The sequence below is a fragment of the Heterodontus francisci genome, chromosome 4 (assembly GCF_036365525.1).
Source record: "Heterodontus francisci isolate sHetFra1 chromosome 4, sHetFra1.hap1, whole genome shotgun sequence".
NCBI classification, from domain to species: Eukaryota; Metazoa; Chordata; class Chondrichthyes; order Heterodontiformes; family Heterodontidae; genus Heterodontus; species Heterodontus francisci.
The window spans coordinates 82,052,913-82,072,585 of NC_090374.1; the positions used below are offsets into that span (position 1 = coordinate 82,052,913).

The 19,673-nt window shown below is 42.0% G+C and overlaps 1 protein-coding gene across 1 annotated transcript in view; it reads left to right on the plus strand.

Annotated features, from left to right (window-relative positions):
* Positions 1-19,673, plus strand: part of ppip5k2 (diphosphoinositol pentakisphosphate kinase 2) — a 213,104-nt gene that overhangs the window by 119,716 nt on the left and 73,715 nt on the right. The window contains exon 25 of the mRNA XM_068029776.1: positions 6,725-6,895. Within this exon, the coding sequence (XP_067885877.1) occupies positions 6,725-6,895 (171 nt within the window). The remainder of the gene's footprint in view (positions 1-6,724; positions 6,896-19,673) is intronic.

Below are 19,673 nucleotides of genomic sequence, written 5' to 3' on the forward strand. Positions count from 1 at the left end.
TAATATAATTTGGCAGTAGGTTAACAAGTTTATTCACATTGCTGTGGAACTGAAAATAATGCAATGGTGAGATAGTGGCATAGTGGTGATGTCACTGATCTAGTAATCCAGAGGCCTCGGCTAATGCTCTGGGGACACTGATTCAAATCCCACCATGGCAGCTGGTGGAATTTAAATTCAGTTAATAAAAATATGTAATTGAAAGCTAGTCTCAGGAACTATCATTAATTGTTGTAAAAACCCATCTAGTTCACTAATGTCCTTTAGAGAAGGAAATCTGCCGTCCTTTCCTTGACTGGCCTACATGCGACTCCAGACCCACAGTAGTGTGGTTGACTCTTAAATGCCCCGTTGAGGACAATTAGGGATGGACAACAAATGCTGGCCTTGCCAGCGATGCCCACATCCTATGAAAGAGGAAAAAAGAGCTGTGCTGGAGTTGGGTTTAAAGTACATTTGTTGGGAGAAGGTAGAGGGAACTTTACTCCGTGTCAGGACTGTGCTGTACCTAATCTAGAAATGATTAAGACAGCTATCTAAAAGTAGAAAAATATTATTTGCTGCAGCACCGACATCCCTCAACTTTAATTCTCTCCTCCTTGCCCAACCTTACCCACCCCCAAATGTTCTGGTCTTCTTAGGCCAAGCACTTCTACTGGCAAGAAGTTAGACTTTTAATCTACTCCATAGCTGTTTTACATATCCTTGACCATCACCTGGGTCTCCCAATTGGTGCTTTTCTCAGGCACACGTTTGTAATTGGGACTCAGTGACCTGGGCTAATTGAGTCTGTGTTGAAATTATTGTACTGCCTATCATTGCTTTTTCTTCCCAGTGATTCCAGTCAGTATTCAAATGTAGCCAGTTCTGATGAAAGGTCACAGACCTGAAACATTAACTCTGTTTCCCTCTCCGCAAATGCTGCCAGACCTGCTGTGTACTTCCAGGACTTTGTTTTTATTTCAGTTTTCCAGCATACACAGTAGTTTGCTTTAATTCAAATGTAGCCTGTTGGAGAGGTAGTGGTATAGTGCACACATCCCTATGAGTACCAGGATGCAGCAATTAACCATGGAATTTTATTAATCAGTTGGAATAGAACAGCTGTATTGATTCATTAATGTTATCTCTGTCCGTTGAACATATGATCTCTCCCTGTGCTTCTGTATCCAACCTCGTACCCTTTATCTGTTTACTTCTGTTTGTGTGTGTTAGATAATTACATTCTACACACACAGAAGCAGCCTTTCATGCCTCTTACTTCAACCATCATACTTTCAGGCTCCACGCACTGGGCTGGATTGTAAGAGCCCACTGCCAAACTCACGGCGAGCTCAAAAAATGGCATCCCGCATATGCGGGCTGCACAGTAAAGTGCCGCCACAATCTCATGAGTGGCGGCTCATTTAAGTAGCAGGGGCAGGCCCCCGTGAACCACGTGAATGGGATGGGCTGTCAGTCCCCGGCAATGACGTCAGCTGCCTGTGCGCAGACGCTGGCGCCATTTTTAAAGGACAGCCAGCCCTGCCGGTCAATTTGAAGTTTTAAAGATATTCCCCCCACCCCCCTCCCCCCCAACCACCAAATGTATAAAATAACTTTCTAATGCCCTTTGCCACCCCCAATAACAATTACATTAACTGTGACCTTCCCCACCCCCCCCCCCCCCGACCCGACCAAAACACTTGCATTTCAAATCTAACCTTCCTCTCACCCCTCCACCATTCCCCCCAACCAGACTGCACAAAGTTGGGAGTTCACCCCTTCCCATCATCCCCTACACACATTGCATTTATTTGACCCCATTTCGCCTCACCCCCCAGCACTGAAAATCTTAACTCCTCCCCTCCCTCCCCCCCCCCCCCCCCCCCCCCCCCGCAGTGTCATGCCGGCTTTCCCCAAATGGGGAATTGAGGGCATGGGAGTGCCAGCTGCCGCACCAAAGATCGCGGCTGGTCCGGAAGATTGAAGGTAAGTCGCCGTCGCCAGGAGGATCGGGCCGGGCCCTCTCGATGTTGGGCTCCATGGCGGACCGCTGCTGGCCCCATCTTTCAGCCAACCCTTCCACCACAGAGCCCAACGTTGAGGGCTTGGTAAAATCCAGTCCACTGTTTGCCTAACGTATCTCTGACATTGTCTACCACCAATATATTGGATTTCTGACTTCAAGCCTTCAATCTGCCCATTATTGGTCCTCAGAAAGTAAGGCGATGCTTCTTAATATTTAACAGTAATCAATCCTGGCAAGTAATTTGCTATTTAATTAGCAGATACCTTATGAAAAATCCAAGTATATAGTTTCCACTGGATAGCCCGCAACCATTTGGTTATTGTCACAAAGAATTTCAGGAGCTCATGGAGCCTGTAGCTTCTACTTCCATACTAAGTGCCATTTTTGACCTGGGTGCTCTTTCAATGAGCATTAACATCCATGCAATGTTCTCAAATGTTTTCTCTACAGATGTTTGGCTATATTTTTTCTGTAACTTGAAAAGCAGAAATCTAATTAAAGCAGACATTAAAAGTACATCTTTTGAAGAAACTCAATTAATTGTCTACCAGATAACTGGAGCAAATGGGATACAACTTAGAATACACAAGAAAATAATAGAGGAAAATGAGCACGGTTCTGGTAAATATTTTTAAGAGTTGTATAATCATTGGGCATGTGCTTTTAATATCTGTTCAAGTTAAATTTCTGCTTGAGTTAGATTTCTCAGCTAAAATAACTAGGTTTGGAATTTTGTAGCACTCTTTTTGAAGACTAATGTGAAGATTCTATTTAACACATCCATTTCATAGTTCTCTATCGTCTCCTCAACTTATCTCCTTACAGACATACACATTGTCAGCAAAAATATACAGACATACAAAAATAACCAAAACTTTGCTTTAAATGACTGATCACTTTCACTGCTACTTTCCTGACCTTTGCAATTCCTTTTAATTGGTCTAAAATAGTTTTTGTATGCCTCCCCAAATCATCTCGATATCTATGTAACTCTATATTATTTATTGAATTTGGTACATTGAGTGTGTGTTTTATTGAAAATTCACAAATACCTTCATGTCATTTTACTCCTAGGTGATGCATTTAATAGGTATTTTCAATGGTGAAGGTTCCACAGTTCCTGCCTCAACCTGTGACACAACAGTAGCTATTTTATAATGAACATATCACCCTTGATTGCACTTTGGTCACTGGGACCCCATAACTTAAAATACTTTCAGAAAAATTTTTATCTGCTGTTTATTCCCCAGTAACTGAAATTTCTAATAGTGAAATAAGGATTTAAGTAACATTAAGTACATCTAAAATTACAGATTTTACAGTAACATTACTTTGTTTATTCAATTGTCACTTGTATCTTCGAATAATTTGATTTAAAGTTTTTACTTAATGGACTACAGCCTATCCTAAATTTCTGGGTGTGGACTTGAGATTTTAACCGAGAACTGTGATTCTCAGCAGAATTTGGATTGTGCAGTCCAAGTATGTGTAATGTGCATATTTTCCCAACATGCATCAGCACAGCTCAGTCAGCTGTACTGATGAGATACTTTTAGCAGTTCTATAAAATGTTTTTGAAACTTTTTTGAAGAAAAAACAGAGAATCCACTTTAAAATCAAGTATAATTTATTTTGAACTATTTTGCACAGTAAGGCTGTGTGCGGATGTGGGTTGAAAATAAAGTGCTTTAATGGATCACAAAACTAAAATGGGTGTAAAATGAATTTTAGTATATTATGATGAGAGCGGCATTAGGGTCAGACAGAGGAGATGAAAGATAATAGAGTGTATGTTTCTTGCAAATCAAATTTTTTTTTTATTCGTTCATAGGATGTGGGCATTGCTGGCTAGGCCATCATTTATTACCATCCCTAATTGCCCATGAGAAGGTGGTGGTGACCTGCCTTCTCGAACCGCTGCAGTCCATGTGGGGTAGGTACACCCACAGTGCTGTTAGAAAGGGAATTCCAGGATCTTGACCCAGCAACAGTGGAGAAATGGCAATATAACTCCAAGTCAGGATGGTGTGTGGCTTGGAGGGGAACTAGAGGTGTTCCCATGCGTCGGCTGCCCTTGTCCTTCTAAGTGGTAGAGGTCGCGGGTTTGGAAGGTGCTGTCTAAGGAACCTTGGTGCATTGCTGCAGTGCATCTTATAGATGATGCACACTGCTGCCACTGTGTGTCAGTGGTGGAAGTGGTGAATGTTTGTGAATGGTGTGCCAATCAAGCGGGCTGCTTTGTCCTGGATGGTGTCGATTTCTTGAGTGTTGTTAGAGCTGCACCTATCCAGGCAAGTGGAGAGTATTCCATCACACTCCTGACTTGTGCCTTGTAGATGATGGACAGGCTTTGGGGAGTCAGGAGGTGAGTTACTTGCCGCAGGATTCCTAGCTTCTGATCTGCTCTTGTAGCCACGGTATATATATGGCTATTCCAGTTCAGTTTCTGGTCAATGGTATTAAACTAACCAATGAAGTCAACTAATTATCTCAACCTGTGTTTTGTTGACAGAAAAGATCAATTCTAATTTCTAACATTTAACAGATGGAGAGAAAGACAAGTTAAAAGGCAACTTCTATGCTTTCAATGTAACTTGGTTCTTTAAAAAAATTAAATTGAGCAAAGAAACTTCTGAGGGAAAGACAGAGAGAGTGGGAGGGAAACTGAAAGTGAGCAGTCTCTAGTCTTACCCCCATCCTTGTTGGGATTGAATAGGAGGGTTAAAAGTGGGGTGAGTGACTTGACAAGGGGAAGGATAGAAGGGTTGAGTGAGTGATTTGGGGAGGAAGAGATAAGGGTAGTAATGAGAGTTAGGGTGTGGTATGACAGAAATGGATAGCAGGAAAATGAAGGGATACTGTGATAGGAGAAAAGGAGTGGGGGTAGAATCAGTTATTTGGAGGAGGGGGGGGTGAGAAGTTAGCAATGACCTTTATCCACAGTTTCACACCCAATGTAGTTTCAGCCATTGATGTCTCTCTTCCCTGTCATACCATGCTATGCTGCCTACTACTTCCCACCCAAAAAGAAAAAAAAGAGAAACATACAGGGACTGAGAACAAAAGGAATTCGAGAAGAGAAAGAGAGACAGAGAAACAGCAACACTGACATGTGAGATGGATAAGATTGTGATTTGACTTGCTGTGTGCAACGCCATCACCAGTGTTCTACCTTTAAAATATTAAAAAGGATCTAATACTTCAGCATTTATAATCCATTACACATATAAAGTCACATTGCGTTACAAATGGTAATTGATCTTAAAATCTGTGTGTTTCTGAACTCCACCCTGAAACACGAGTGTATTCCAATCTACAGAGTTCCCCACCAAACAAGTTAACTTTGAGTGATCTCAAGTGATGTTTACCTACAGCAATTAGACTTTGTGGGCTTAAAGAGATTTCCTATCTAAATGCAGTCCAACTTAGCAGCAGAATAATACATCAGCACATTACCACTATGCCACTGTCTCCCCGATTTTACATCATGTATTATAATGTCACTGGATTAGTAATCCAGAGGCCTAGGCTAATGCTCTAGGGACATGGGTTCGAATCCCAGCACAGCAAATGGTGAAATTTGAATTCAATTAATAAATCTGGAATTAAAAGCTAGTCTGATGGTGACCATGAATCCATTGTCGATTGTTGTAAAAACCCATCAAGATCACTAATGTCCTTTCTGGAAGGAAATCTGCCGTCGTTACCTGGTCTGGCCTATGTGTGACTCCAGACCCACCGCAATGTGGTTGACTCTTATATGCCCTCTGAAATGGCCTAGCAAGCCACTCCGTTGTATAAAACCGCTGCTGTCTAAGAATGACCTACATCCCAGGTACTGCAGCAGTTCAAGAAGCAGTTCACCACCACCTTCTCAAGGTCAATTTAGGAATGGTCAATAAATGCTGGCAAAACCAGCGACGCCCACATTCCACAAATGAATTAAAGAAACTAAAACAACTTGGCCTGATATAGTCCGAGTATTGCCATTGGAAATCTGCTAGTATTTGTGATGACCATCCTGTCCAAGTTCTTTTTATCTTAAAAATAATATCCCATTATATACAAAATGATTTATCTTCTATTTACATCTTTTAACAATGCCCTTATTGAAGTCCATTATCATGTTAATTACGTTAGCTTGCTCATAAGATCATCTATTTTTTGATTTATGTTTAAGAGGAAGGAATGCCTAGGAAGATGTACCTTTTATTCAAAGTATTCCCATCATTTTTTATACAGGGTAAAAAATATAGTTTTACCAGAATTTTGTTTTTTTTTGTTTTTAAAAAGGAAGTTTCTCACTCATAGTGTTTTCTTGCTTTGTTCCAACTTTGTCCCTTCGTGCTAGGTTACAATATAGCTAGATTTAGGCTCCCAAGACTATCAGCTAGAAATTCCCAATTGATAAGCTGGCCAGTTTTAAGCCATGATTCCTCCTTTTTCTTGTTGAGTCACTCTGATTTATTCCCTGTCACTGATTTCACATTGCAACTTAGCAAGAAGGGAGACTGAACTTTGGTCTTCCACTTGGTTAAGAAAATTGTCCATTTTACAAAAGCATCAACAAAATTCTGAGAGGCTATTATTACCCATTATAAAATGGATTGTTTGAATGCTAAGTGCTTCCTTTTTGGAGGAGAGAAGAAAAATATTACAAAAATTTGATCTTTCAATAAACTTGTAAAACTGATATCTGTCCTTTCATAATAGAGTGACAGTGGAAACAAAGCCGTCTCAGAAAATGACAATGATGAGGACTCAGTTTCAAGAAGAGAAGATACTGAAAAGACCATGGTGTTGTTCAGGCCTTTGGTCTCTGATCCCATTTATATACATCGAAAATCCCCACAGCAACGCACTAAGAAAATCGGCTCAGTGGAAGTAAGTTTTTTTTTAAATAAAATGGTATTTCTCTTAAAGATCTTTTGGAAGTTTATAAGGTACTTTTTTCTGTAATTGCAAAAGGTAAATGTCAAATATTTAAAAAAACTAGACTATTGAAGAGAATAACCTTTTTAAACTCTATTTATGTTACCAGAAAAGTGTTGTTTACTTCTAGCAATAGTGACAATGAAGACTAGTAAGAGTGCAACATTGCAGATGAATGCAATATTAAATGAATACCAACATCATTTTTAAAAACAATGCTATACCACTAGTACCCCTATATTTTACTTGAATTATTGTTGTTTGTACTGGGTACTACTTTAATGTCACCTATCTTTATATAACACAGTAATTAGTTGAGCTCACTTTTTTAAATGTAAGGAGATGGAACACATGACACTATTTGGTTGCATGAAGTTTAGCTATATGTTCAGTGCCACCAAGCTTGTGTCCAAGGTTATGCTTTTTTCTTATTGAGACAAACTGATTTAATGTATACCGCTAGATATTAAGCAAGGCTTGTTTTGTGATTCAAAGAATATGTAAACAAGGTAAACAAATTTGTTGGAGTAAGATATAGACAACTGTTTTAGCTGTTCATGTGTATAAGTACCAAGGTCATGGGGAGATCATTCTAGAAATAGTCCATTTGTGGTTATTGCTAGTGTAATTTCCTTATGGCTGAGACATTTGAAGTAACTGTTAACGCCCCCCTTTATTCCATGTGCCATTAATTTACTTCTAAAGAGCTTTAGCCCGTCTGGAAAAATAGGGCATGCTCCAATGAATCTCCATGGGAGAGTCCATAATACTACTGCAAAATACCATTTTACTGTGCTTTAGATCCATTCTTTCAGTTCCAAGTTGAACCTTCCAAACCGATAAATATGGGGTGTTACATTTTGGTAAGACAGATAAAGAGGTCACATATTGGAAAATGAGAATCTAAATGGGGTCGAGGAGCAAAGGGATCTGGGAATACAAATCACTAAAAGTAGTGACAGATTAATAAGGCCCTAATAATCAAGTACTAGGGTTTATTTCTAGAGGAATAGAATTGAACAGTAGAAAATCTTGTATAAAACCTCAATTTAGACTGTACTTGGCAGTACTGTGCACACGTCTGGTTGCCATGTTAAGATAAAAGGCATTAGAGATGGTGCAACGAAGATTACAAGGATGACATCAGAACTCTGAGGTTATACTTATTAGGAAAGGATGAACTGCTTGGATCTCTCCTCCTTTGAAAACAGAAGGCTGAGGGATTACCGAATAAAAATCTTTAAAATTAAGAAAGGTTTTGATAGATATAGAGGGAGTGTTTCCACTTGTGGGAAGAGCCAAATGACAAGATAATCAAGAAATTAAATAGGAAGTTCAGAAGAAGTTTTACGCAGAGTAAAGGCCTGCTCGGGTCTGCAAAAATAAAACCCCGACCCGAACCCAACAGAACTACATCCGACCCGAGCCCCACCCGGCCCGAGTCCTTGCATTTTTTTCCCACACCTGACCCAACCCGACCCGACCATCAGTTAACTTACCTTCTGTTTTTCACTTTTGTTCTGATCTGCACAAGCTTAAAATAACTGTAACAAAGCCACCTTTCTAGTCCAAAAATTAAATTAACCTTAGAGCCACTTACTGTGAAAGAGTGTGTCCGACCCGAGCCCGAATGCCAGACCTGGAAGTGCAACCCGACCCGAACCCGTCGGGTTTGGGTTGGGTAGCCGGCCTTTAATGCAGAGGGTGGTGAAAATGTGGAGCTCTCTACTAAAGGAGTGGTTGAGGTGAATAATATAGATGAATTTAAGGAAAGACTAGATAAGAAAATGAAGGAGAAGGAAATACAGGGTTATGCTGTAAGTGGTAAATGAGGAAGGATGGGAGGAGACTTGAGTGGAGTATAAATGCCAGCATGGACTGGCAGGGCTGAATGGCCTGTTTCTATGCTGTATATTCTATGTAATTCTACTCAGCAGGTAAGACAGAATCTGTGGAGAGAGTAACAGAGTGAACGTTTCAGGTGGATGACCTTTCATCAGAACTGGGAAGAGTTCGAAATGTGATCGCTTTTGAGCAAGTAAAAGGGGGAAAGGTTGAAAAAAAGAACAAAGGGGAAGGTCTGGGATAGGGTGGAAGACCGCTGAGAATAGATAACAAAAGGCAAAAGGGTTGGTAGTGCAAGGCCAAATGGGACAATTAAAGAAACAAAAGATGCGTCTAGAGGAGGTGTGAATGGCAGAATCATGAACATCTGCTGTTCAGTGAAAACGAGAGTGAAACTGAAATCTGCAAAGAAAAAGGAAACAAAATGGGGGCCGAGATTTCAGTCAGAAATTGCTGAACTCAGTGGAAGGCTGTAAACTGCAAATCAAAAGATGAGGTGCTGTTCCTCGAGCTTACATTGAGCTTCATTGAAACACTATAGAATGCCGAGGACTGAGAGGTCAGCAGGAGAACAAGGTGGAGAATTAAAATGGCAGGTGCCGGAAGCTCGGAGTAACGCTTGCAGACTGAACGGAGGTGTTCCACAAAGTGGTCACCCAAACTGCATTGGGTCTCCTGAATGTAGCGCAGACAGCATTATGAGTAGCAAATACAGAATACCAAGTTGAAAGAAGTACACGTAAATCACTGAATGACAACAGTAGCTATTGGTAATGTTATTGGAATAGTAATCTAGAGGCCTGGACTAATGCACTGGGACAGGCGTCTCACCACGGTAGCTAGTGGAACTTAAATTCAAATAAGTAATAAATCTGGAATAAGGTAGTTTCAGTAATGGTGACCATGAAACTACCAGATTGTCATGAAAGCCCATTTGGTTCACTAATGTCCTGCAGGAAAGAAGATCTGCTGCCCTTACACTGTCTGGCCAACATGTGACTCGAGACCCACAACAATATGATTAACTCTTAACTGCCCTTTGAAATGATCTAGCAAGCCACTCAGTTATATCAAACCGCTACAGAAAAGTTGAATAAGAATCAAATGGGACGAACCACCAGGCATCAACATGGGCACAGGAAACGACAAAGGTGCACACTACCCAGTCAACCCTGACAAGCATATGGGGACTTGTGCCAAAATTGGACTGGCCCTGAAAGACATCAAGATTGACTCCGAACCCCATGGCTTCAGCTCAAATATTCTAATCAAGCAACAACCTGCCATAGTCAAACTCACAGAATCATACTTTGCATCCAATGGAAAGATTGGATAGGCTAGGGTTGTTTTCCTTGGAACAGAGGAGGCTGAGGGGTGATTTAGTTGAGGTGTACAAAATTATGAGGGGCCTAGATAGAGTAGATAGGAAGGACCTGTTTCCCCTGGCGGAGAGTTCGGTTGCCAGGGGGCACAGATTTAGGGCGATTGGTAGAAGGGACACGAGGAAAAACTTTTTCACACAGAGGGTGGTGGATGTCTGGAATTCACTGCCAGGACTGGTGGTGGAGGCAGAAACCCTAAATTCTTTTTTTAAAAAAATACCCGGACATACACCTGCAAGGCTGCGGACCAGGTTCTGGAAGAGAGATTGGGCGCTAGTTTTTTCAGCCAGCACGGACACGACTGGCTGAATGGCCTCCTGTGCTGTAGTTTTTCTATGGTTCGATTGTTCCAGACTCCTCCCTCACCATCCCTGGGTATGTCCTGTCCCACCAGCAGGACAGACCTACTAGAGGTGGTGTCACAGTCAGAAACAGGGGAATTTATGATGGGGAACAAAGAAATGGATGACCAACTAAATGCATACTTTTGGTTCTGTCTTCACAAAGGGGGACACAAATATCATACCAGAAATGTTGGGGATCACAGGGTTTAGTGAGAGAGCGGAACTGAAGGAAATCAGTATGGGTAGAGAAATGGTGTTGAGGAAATTGATGGGATTGAAGGCCGATAAATCCCCAGGGCCTGATGGTCTGCATCCCAGAGTACTTAAGGATGTGGCCCTAGAAATAGAGGATGCTTTGGTGGTCATCTTCTAAGATTCTATAGACTCTGGAACAGTTCCTACAGATTGGAGGGTAACTAATGTAACCCCACTAGTTAAAAAGGGATGTAGAGAGAAAGCAGGGAATTATAGACCAGTCAGCCTGATGTCGGTAGTGGGGAAAATTCTAGAGTCCATTATCAAAGATTTTATAGCAGAGCACTTGGAGAACAGTGGTAGAATCGGACAGAGTCAGCATGGATTTACGAAAGGGAAATCATGCTTGAAAAATCTACTAGAATTCTTTGAGGATGTAACTAGTAGAGTTGATGAGGGGGAGCCAGTGGATGTGGTTTATTTGGACTTTCAGAAGGCTTTTGAGAAAGTCCCACATAAGAGATTAGCATGTAAAATTAAAGCGCATGGGATTGGGGGGTAGTGTATTGAGATGGATAGAAAATTGGTTGGCAGACAGGAAACACAGAGTAGGGATAAATGGGTCTTTTTCTGAATGGCAGGCAGTGATTAGTGGGGTACCACAGGGATTGGTGCTAGGACCCCAGCTATTAACAATGTACATTAATGATTTAGATGAGGGAACTAAATGTAATATCTCCATATTTGCAGATGACACAAAACTGGGTGGGAGGGTGAGTTGTGAGGAGGATGCAGAGAGGCTTCAGGGTGATTTGGACAAGTTGAGTGAGTGGGCTAATGCATGGCAGATGCAGTATCATGTGGATAAATGTGAGGTTCTCCACTTTAGTAGCAAAAACAGGAAGGCAGATTATTATCTGAATGGCTATAAACTGAGAGAGGGGAATATTCAATGAGACCTGGGTGTTCTCATATACCAGTCGCTGAAGGTAAGCATGCAGGTGCAACAGGCGGTAAAAAAGGCAAATGGTATGTTGGACTTCATAACGAGAGGATTCGAGTACAGGAGCAGGGGTGTCTTGCTGCAATTGTACAGGGCCTTGGTGAGGCCAAACCTGGAATATTGTGTGCAGTTTTGGTCTCTTTATCTGAGGAAGGATGTTCTTGCTATAGAGGAAGTGCAGCAAAGGTTTACCAGACTGATTCCTGGGATGGCAGGACTGATGTCTGAGGAGAGATTGAGTTGGTTAGGATTATATTCGCTGGAGTTCAGAAGAATGAGGGGGGAATCTCATAGAAATCTATAAAATTCTAACAGGACTTGACCGGGTAGATAAAGGAAGGATGTACCTGATGGTGGGGGAGTCCAGAACCAGGGGTCATAGTGCAGGGATCCGGGGTAAACCTTTCAGGACTGAGATGAGGAGAAACTTCTTCACCCAGAGAGTGAAGAACCTGTGGAATTTCTTTCCAAGAAAGCAGTTGAGGCCAAAACATTGCATGTTTTCAAGAAGGGGTTAGATATAGCTCTTGGGTTTAAAGGGATCAAAGGGTATGGGGCGAAAGCGGGAACAGGTTACTGAGTTGGATGATCAGCCATGATCGTAATGAATGGTGGAGCAGGCTCAAAGGGCCGAATGGCCTCTCCTGCTCTTATTTTCTATGTTTCTATGACACAGTGGTATACAGTCCGAAGGGAGTGGCCCTGGGACACATCAAGATTGACTCCGGACCCCATGGCCTCAGCTCAAACTTCGACAAGAAAACCTCCTGCTAACTACCACCTACTGCTCTCCCTCAGCTGACGAATCAGTACTCTGCCATTTTGAACAGCACTTGGAAAAAGCACTGAGAGTAGCAAGGGCTTAGAATGTACTCTGAGTGGAGGGTTTTAATGTCCATAGCCAAGAGTGGCTCAGTAGCACCACTACTGGCTGAGTGCTGAGAGACATATTTGCCAGATTGAGCCTGCAGCAGGTGCTAAGATCACCAAGGGGGGGGGGGGAAACCCACCTGACCTCGCCCTCACCAATCTACCTGTCGCAGATTCCTCTGATTATGACGGTACTGATAGGGGTGACCACCACACTTCCGGAGTCGAAGTTCTGTCTTCACACTGAAGATACCTTCCATAATGTAATGTGGCACTAACACAGTGAGTAATGGGATAGATTCAGAACAGATCTAGTAGCTCAAAACTGGGCATCCATGAGGCTCTGTGGGCCATCAGCAGCAACAGAACTGTATTCAGCCACAATCTGTAACCTCATGGCCTGGCATATCCCTCACTGTACCATTGCCATCAAGCTAGGGGATCAACCCTGGTTCAACGAAGAGTGCAGGAGAGCATGCCAGCAGCACTAGGCATACCTTCAAATGAGGTGCCAACCTGGTGAAGCGAAAACACAGGGCTACATGCATCCTCAACAACAGCAGCAGTATGCGATAGACTGAGCAAAGCAATCCCATGAACAAATGATCAGAACAAAGCTCTGCAGTCCTGCCACATCCAATCATGAATGGTGGTGGACAATTAAATAACTAACAGGAGGAGGAGGCTCCACAAATATTCCCATCCTCAATGATGGGGTGCCTCGCACATCAGTACAAAAGACAAAGCTGAAGCATTTGCAGCCATCTTCAGACAGAAATCCTGAGTGGATGATCCATCTCAGCTTCCTCATGTGGTCCCCAGCATCACAGCTGCCAGTCTTTTGCCAATTCAGTTCACTCCAAGTGAAATCAAAAAATGGCTGAAGGCACTGTTTACAGCAACAGCTATGGGCCCTGACAATATCCCAGCATTAGTAATGAAGACTTGTGCTCCAGAACCAGCCGCCTCTAACCAAGCTGTTCCAGTACATGTACAACACTGGCATCTACCCAACAGTGTGGAAAATTGCCCAGGCATGTCTTATCCACAAAAAGTTGGACAAATCCAGTCTGGCAAATTACTGCCCCATCAGTTTACCTGCAATCATCAGAGTGGTGGAAGGTGTCGTTGACAGTGCTATCAAGCTGCATTTACTCAGTATTAACATGCTTAACAATGTGCAGTTTGGGTTCCGCCAGGCCCACTTGGCTGCAAACCTCATTACAGACTTGGTCCAAACATGGACTAAAGAGCTGAATTCCAGGGGTGAGGTGTGACATCAGGGCACTATTTAACAAAGTGTGGCATTAAAGAGCCCCAGCAAAATTGAAGTCAGTGGGAATCAGAGGGGAAACTCTCCACTGGGTGTAGTCATACCTAGCACAAAGGAAGATGGCAGTGTTTGTTGGAGGTCAATCATCTTGGTCCCAGGCAATTACAGCAGGAGTTTCTCAGGGCAGTGTCCTAGGCCGACTCAGTGATCTTCCCTCCACCATAACATCAGAAGTGGGGATGTTGGCTGATAATTAAAGTGTTCAATACCTTTTGCAACTCCTCAGAAGTCTGTGCCTGCATGCAGCAGGACCTGGACAACATTCTGGATTGGGCTAAGTGGCAAGTTAGCATTTGTGCCACACAAGTGCCAGGCAATGACCATCTCAAACAAGAGAGAATCTAACCATACCAACATACGAATTAGGAGTAGGAGGCCACTCGGCCCCTCGAGCCTGCTCCACCATTCAATAAGATAATGGCTGATCTGATTTGTAACCTCGACTCCACATTCCCACCTATCCAGATAACTTTTCACCCCCTTGCTTATCAAGAACCTGTCTACCTGTGCCTTAAAAATATTTAAAGACTCTGCTTCTACTGCCTTTTGAGGAAGAGAATTCCAAAGACACTCGACCCTCTGAAAGAAAACATTTCTCATCATCTCTACCTTAAATGGGTGACTCCTTATTTTTAAATAGTGACCCCCTAGTTCTAGATTCTCCCACAGGGGGAAGCATCTTTTCCACATCTACCGTGTCAAGGCCCCTCAGGATCTTGTATGTTTCAATCAAGCTGCCCCGTACTCCTCTAAACTCCAGCGGATATAAGTCTAGCCTATCAACCTTTCCTCATAAGACAAGGGGAGGTGATGGCGTAGTGGTATTGTCACTGGACTAGTAACCCAGAGACCCAGGCTATTACTTTGGGGACATGGGTTCAAATCCCACCACAGCAGAAGATGGAATTTGAATTCAATTAATAAATCTGGAATTAAAAGCTAGTCTAATGGCCATGAAACCATTGTCGATTGTTGTAAAAACCCATCTGATTCACTAATGTCCTTTAGGGAAGGAAATCTGCTGTCCTTACCTGGTCTAGCCTACGTGTGACTCCAGACCCACAGCAATGTGGTTAACTCTTATATGCCCTCTGAAATGACCGAGCAGCCACTCAGTTGTATCTAACCGCTAGCACTGTGGGTGTTCCTTCACTGTCGCTGGGTCAAAATCCTGGAACTCCCTTCCTAACAGCACTGTGGGTGTACCTACCTCACGTGGACTGCAGCGGTTCAAGAAGGCAGCTCACCACCACCTTCTCAAGGGCAATTCGGGATGGGCAATAAATGCTGACCTGGCCAGCGATGCCCACATCTCATGAATGAATAAAAAAAACCCACCCATTCCAGGTATTAGTCTAGTAAACCTTCTCTGAACTGCTTCCAACGCATTTACATCTTCCTTAAATAAAGAGACCAATACTGTACACAGTACTCCAGATGTGGTCTCACCAATGCCCTGTATAACTGAAGCATAGCCTCCCTACTTTTGTCTTCAATTCCCCTCGCAATAGACGATAACATTCTATTAGCTTTCCAAATTATTTTCTGTACCTGCATACTAACCTTTTGCGATTCATGCACTAGGCCACCCAGATCCCTTTGCACCTCGGGGCGGCACAGTGGTGCAGTGGTTAGCACTGCAGCCTCACAGCTCCAGCAACCTGGGTTCAGTTCTTGGTGCTGCCTGTGCGGAGTTTGCAAGTTCTCCCTGTGACCGTGTGGGTTTCCGCTGGGTGCTCCGGTTTCCTCCCACAGCCAAAGAATTGCAGGTTGATGGGTAACTACACCACATGGACTGCAGTGGTTGAAGAAGGCAGCTCATCACCACCTTCTCAAGGGCAATTACAGATGGGCAACAAATCACTCCCATCCCATGAGCGAGTTTAAAAGAAAAACTTCTAACACTCTCAGTTCTGATGAAAGATCTCTCCACAGATGCTGCCTGACCTGCTGAGTAATCTCAGCATTTACTGTTTTTATTTCAGATTTCCAGCATCTGCAGTATTTTGCTTTTGTTGAAGTAAGAGATTGATAGTGTGAGAGACATGATGAGTGTGAAGATGAAATATTTTAATAGAGGGTTATCAGGAACAGTTCTTTACGGATAATACAAAACCAAACAAATGATTCTAAACTGGAGTTTTTTTAAAAATCTGCAGCTACATGATTATTATAGGAACTAAACTAGTTTACTCCGAAATATCTCAAATATTTTAATGGACCGAGACCATTTAATATTAGTCTTCGTTGTCACTGTTACTATAACTAGTGTTTTAAAAGTGAGTCATTTTTATGATATTTGTAGAATGTCATTATTCAGCATTATATCTTTACTGAACAAATCATGATGTATCTCCTATTGTGTTAAGGAAAATGTAAGGCGCCTCTTCAACACGGGGAGGGGAGAAATTGGAATGTAGAGAGCCCAGACTGATCTCAAAGATCACACTTAAACTGTTAAGAGATTTGAAACCGATTTCTCCCAAGCTTTTCAACTCCGGATTGGTGAAAGCTGTCACCACTGTATATACAAGAGTTTTATAAATGACAAATGGGTGATATCTGAATGTCTCCATTAGACTCACTTTCCTATAAGCTCGCCATTCATTATCTATTAATATCTAATTAAAATGCTGTTGAAGTATGCTGTTTTATTTTAGTGTATATAATTGAATATTTATCTGGCAGGCTTTTTTTATTTATATATTGTAGAGAGATTAATCTTGTAATTAGACAAGAATTATTTACAAGTCTGGTTTTCTTTTATGAATTGACTCTTCTGCAGAATTGCTAAATTAAATTGAGCTATTTAACAAAGGCAACATATACAATTATCACTATTACAGGTAACGTTTGAATCTAATGAGATAAAGTATATTTTAATTTCATAACCTCTTTACTGCCAGTTTGGAGAATACTGCTTTCTCGTGTTAAATGAGCTAATGTTGTAATATCTTAACATCTGACCTGTTCAAGGAAACACTGTTTAAGGGCTGATTTCTTTTTTGGTCAGCTAGGTGTTCACACATGTGGGAACCCATCATCCTATTTGAGAGTTTCTGAACCAAACTACAAGGAGATCCACATAATTAGAGTTCTGTTTGCCTGACATGGAATGCACACTTTCCCCGTAGATGATGCAGGTTGACAAGAACACATGACTAAGGCACCAACACCACCAACCCACCCCCATCTCCCCACTTCTGCCATGTGTACGTAGGGAGTTGGTCCAATTAGAACCATGCAATTCAACAGTATGTGGCACTAATCGGGGCACTAATGTACAGGGTATTTGAACTGATCTATCTCTCAATCTTTTATCAAGTCCATTATAAAGGATGTGATAGCAGAACACCTGGAAAGCATAAACGGAATTGGACAAAGTCAGCATGGGTTTACGAAAGGGAAATCATGCTTAACAAATCTACTGGATGTAACTAGTAGAATAGATAAGGGACAACCAGTGGATGTGGTGTATTTGGATTTTCAGAAGGCTTTTGATAAGGTTCCACATAAGAGGTTAGTGTGCAAAATTAAAGCACACGGGATTGGGGGTAACATACTGGCATGGATTGAGAACTGGTTGACAGACAGGAAACAGAGAGTAGCAATAAACGGGTCTTTTTCCGGGTGACAGGCAGTGACTAGTGGGGTACCGCAGGGATCAGTGCTTGGGCCCCAGCTATTCAGAATATACATTAATGACTTGGGTGAGGGAACTAAATGTAACATTTCCAAGTTTGCAGATGACACAAAGCTAGGGGGGACTATGAGCTGTGAGGAGGATGCAAAGAGGCTCCAGTGTGATTTGAACAAGTTGAGTGAGTGGGCAAATGCATTGCAGATGCAGTATAACGTGGATAAATGTGAGGTTATCCACTTTGGTTGTAAAAACAAAGGCAGATTATTATCTGAATGGTGATAGATTGGGAAAGGGGGAGGTGCAACGAGACCTGGATGTCCTGGTACACCAGTCGCTGAAAGCAAGCATTCAGGTGCAGCAAGCAGTTAGAGAGATGAATGGTATGTTGGTCTTCATTGCAAGAGTATTTGAGTACAGGAACAAAGATGTCTTACTGCATTTGCATAGGGTCTTGGTGAGATCGTATCTGGAGTATTGTGTGCAGTTTTGGTCTCCTTATCTGAGGAAGGATTTTCTTGCCATGGAGGGAGTACAAAGAAGATTTACTAGGCTGATACCTGGGATGGCAGGATTGACATATGAGGAGAGACTGGGTCGACTAGGCCTATATTCACTGAGTTTAGAAGAATGAGAGGGGATCTCATAGAAACCTATAAAATTCTAACAGGAGTGGACAGGCTAGATACAGGGAGGATGTTCTGATGGCTAGGGAGTCCGGAACCAGGGGCCACAGTCTCATACGGGGTATGCCATTTAGAACTGAGATGAGAAGAAATTTCTTCACTGAGAGAGTGGTGAACCTTTGGAATTCTCTACCACTGATGGCAGTGGAGTTCAAGTCATTAAATATATTCAAGAAGGAGATAGATATATTTCTTAATGCCAAAGGATTCAAGGGATATGGGGAGAAAGTGGGAACAGGGTACTGAATTAGACGATCAGCCATGATCTTTTTTGAATGGTGGAGCAGGTCCAAAGTGAATGGCCTATTCCTGCTCCTATTTTCTATGTTTCTATCAATGATTCAAGCCGGCTGTTTAATAATCAACAATGTTCTGGAGCACTGAGGGTCTCTCTGGCTCCAGTAGTGGATTGCTGTGTTCGCTACAAAGTATTGACTTGGTTCCATGTCCTATCAAGTAGGCATGAGAGATTGTACTTCTTTTTCCTCCTCTTTTCTACCGAGGAAGTTGGTAACTGATTGCTCATTAGAAAACTTACAAGCATTGTTTTAAGCCCTTAGTAGGCAGATAGAGAATACCAGGAACTTCCCCCCCCATCCCTAGGACGTGGTGAACAGAATAGCTCATTATAAGATGTGAGTCTTTGCTGTCTTTCTCCTCATCATGCCATACCCATCGAATAGTAGCTCTTCAAATTGAAGGTACAGAACTTCAAAGCAATGTTTTGTTTCTACAACCCAAGCAGGTTAGGCTTTGAACTCTGGATATGTGATCACTTGTTCACAATCTGCCTTTCAACAACTATTGTCTTAATCCTACAAATTGCTACATCAACTATCTACCCAAGAGCATTTTAAATAGAAAAATGATAAATTGTGCTTTTATTTATGCATTTATAACAAAATGGATAACCAGAGTTTTATGACAAAAAATGAAACACACTTCCTCCCACTAAAAATGAATTGACATTAGGAGGGTTAAAACACTGTCAGTTTGTTCAACAGTAATGTGTGTGCTTTTAATATTAGTTAACCTAGCATCATAAATTACCACAACTGGTAATGCTGCAAATGTAAGGTTGCTCTTTGCACTGTGAAATTACATTGGAAGATTTGCCAGACCAAATTAATTACTTGCATCCATAGAATTGTTATATTGTAATAAGGTGTTTGCATATTATGTAATGTTTGAAACATTTGTGACTAAAAGTAACTTGATTCTTAATTTTAGACTTTATTTTGGATCACATGTAGCTGTTTGCATGTGCACTAGTAAAAGTATGTTGAGGGTATGTATGTCACTCAAGTACTCTATTATATTTGCTAAATGCACTGGGCTAGAAATTCAGCTCCAGTTTTTTGGCACTACAGGTATTGTGTCCAAAATGACGCTGCACTGCGTGCACTCAGTCCTTGCACGGGTCACACTGGAT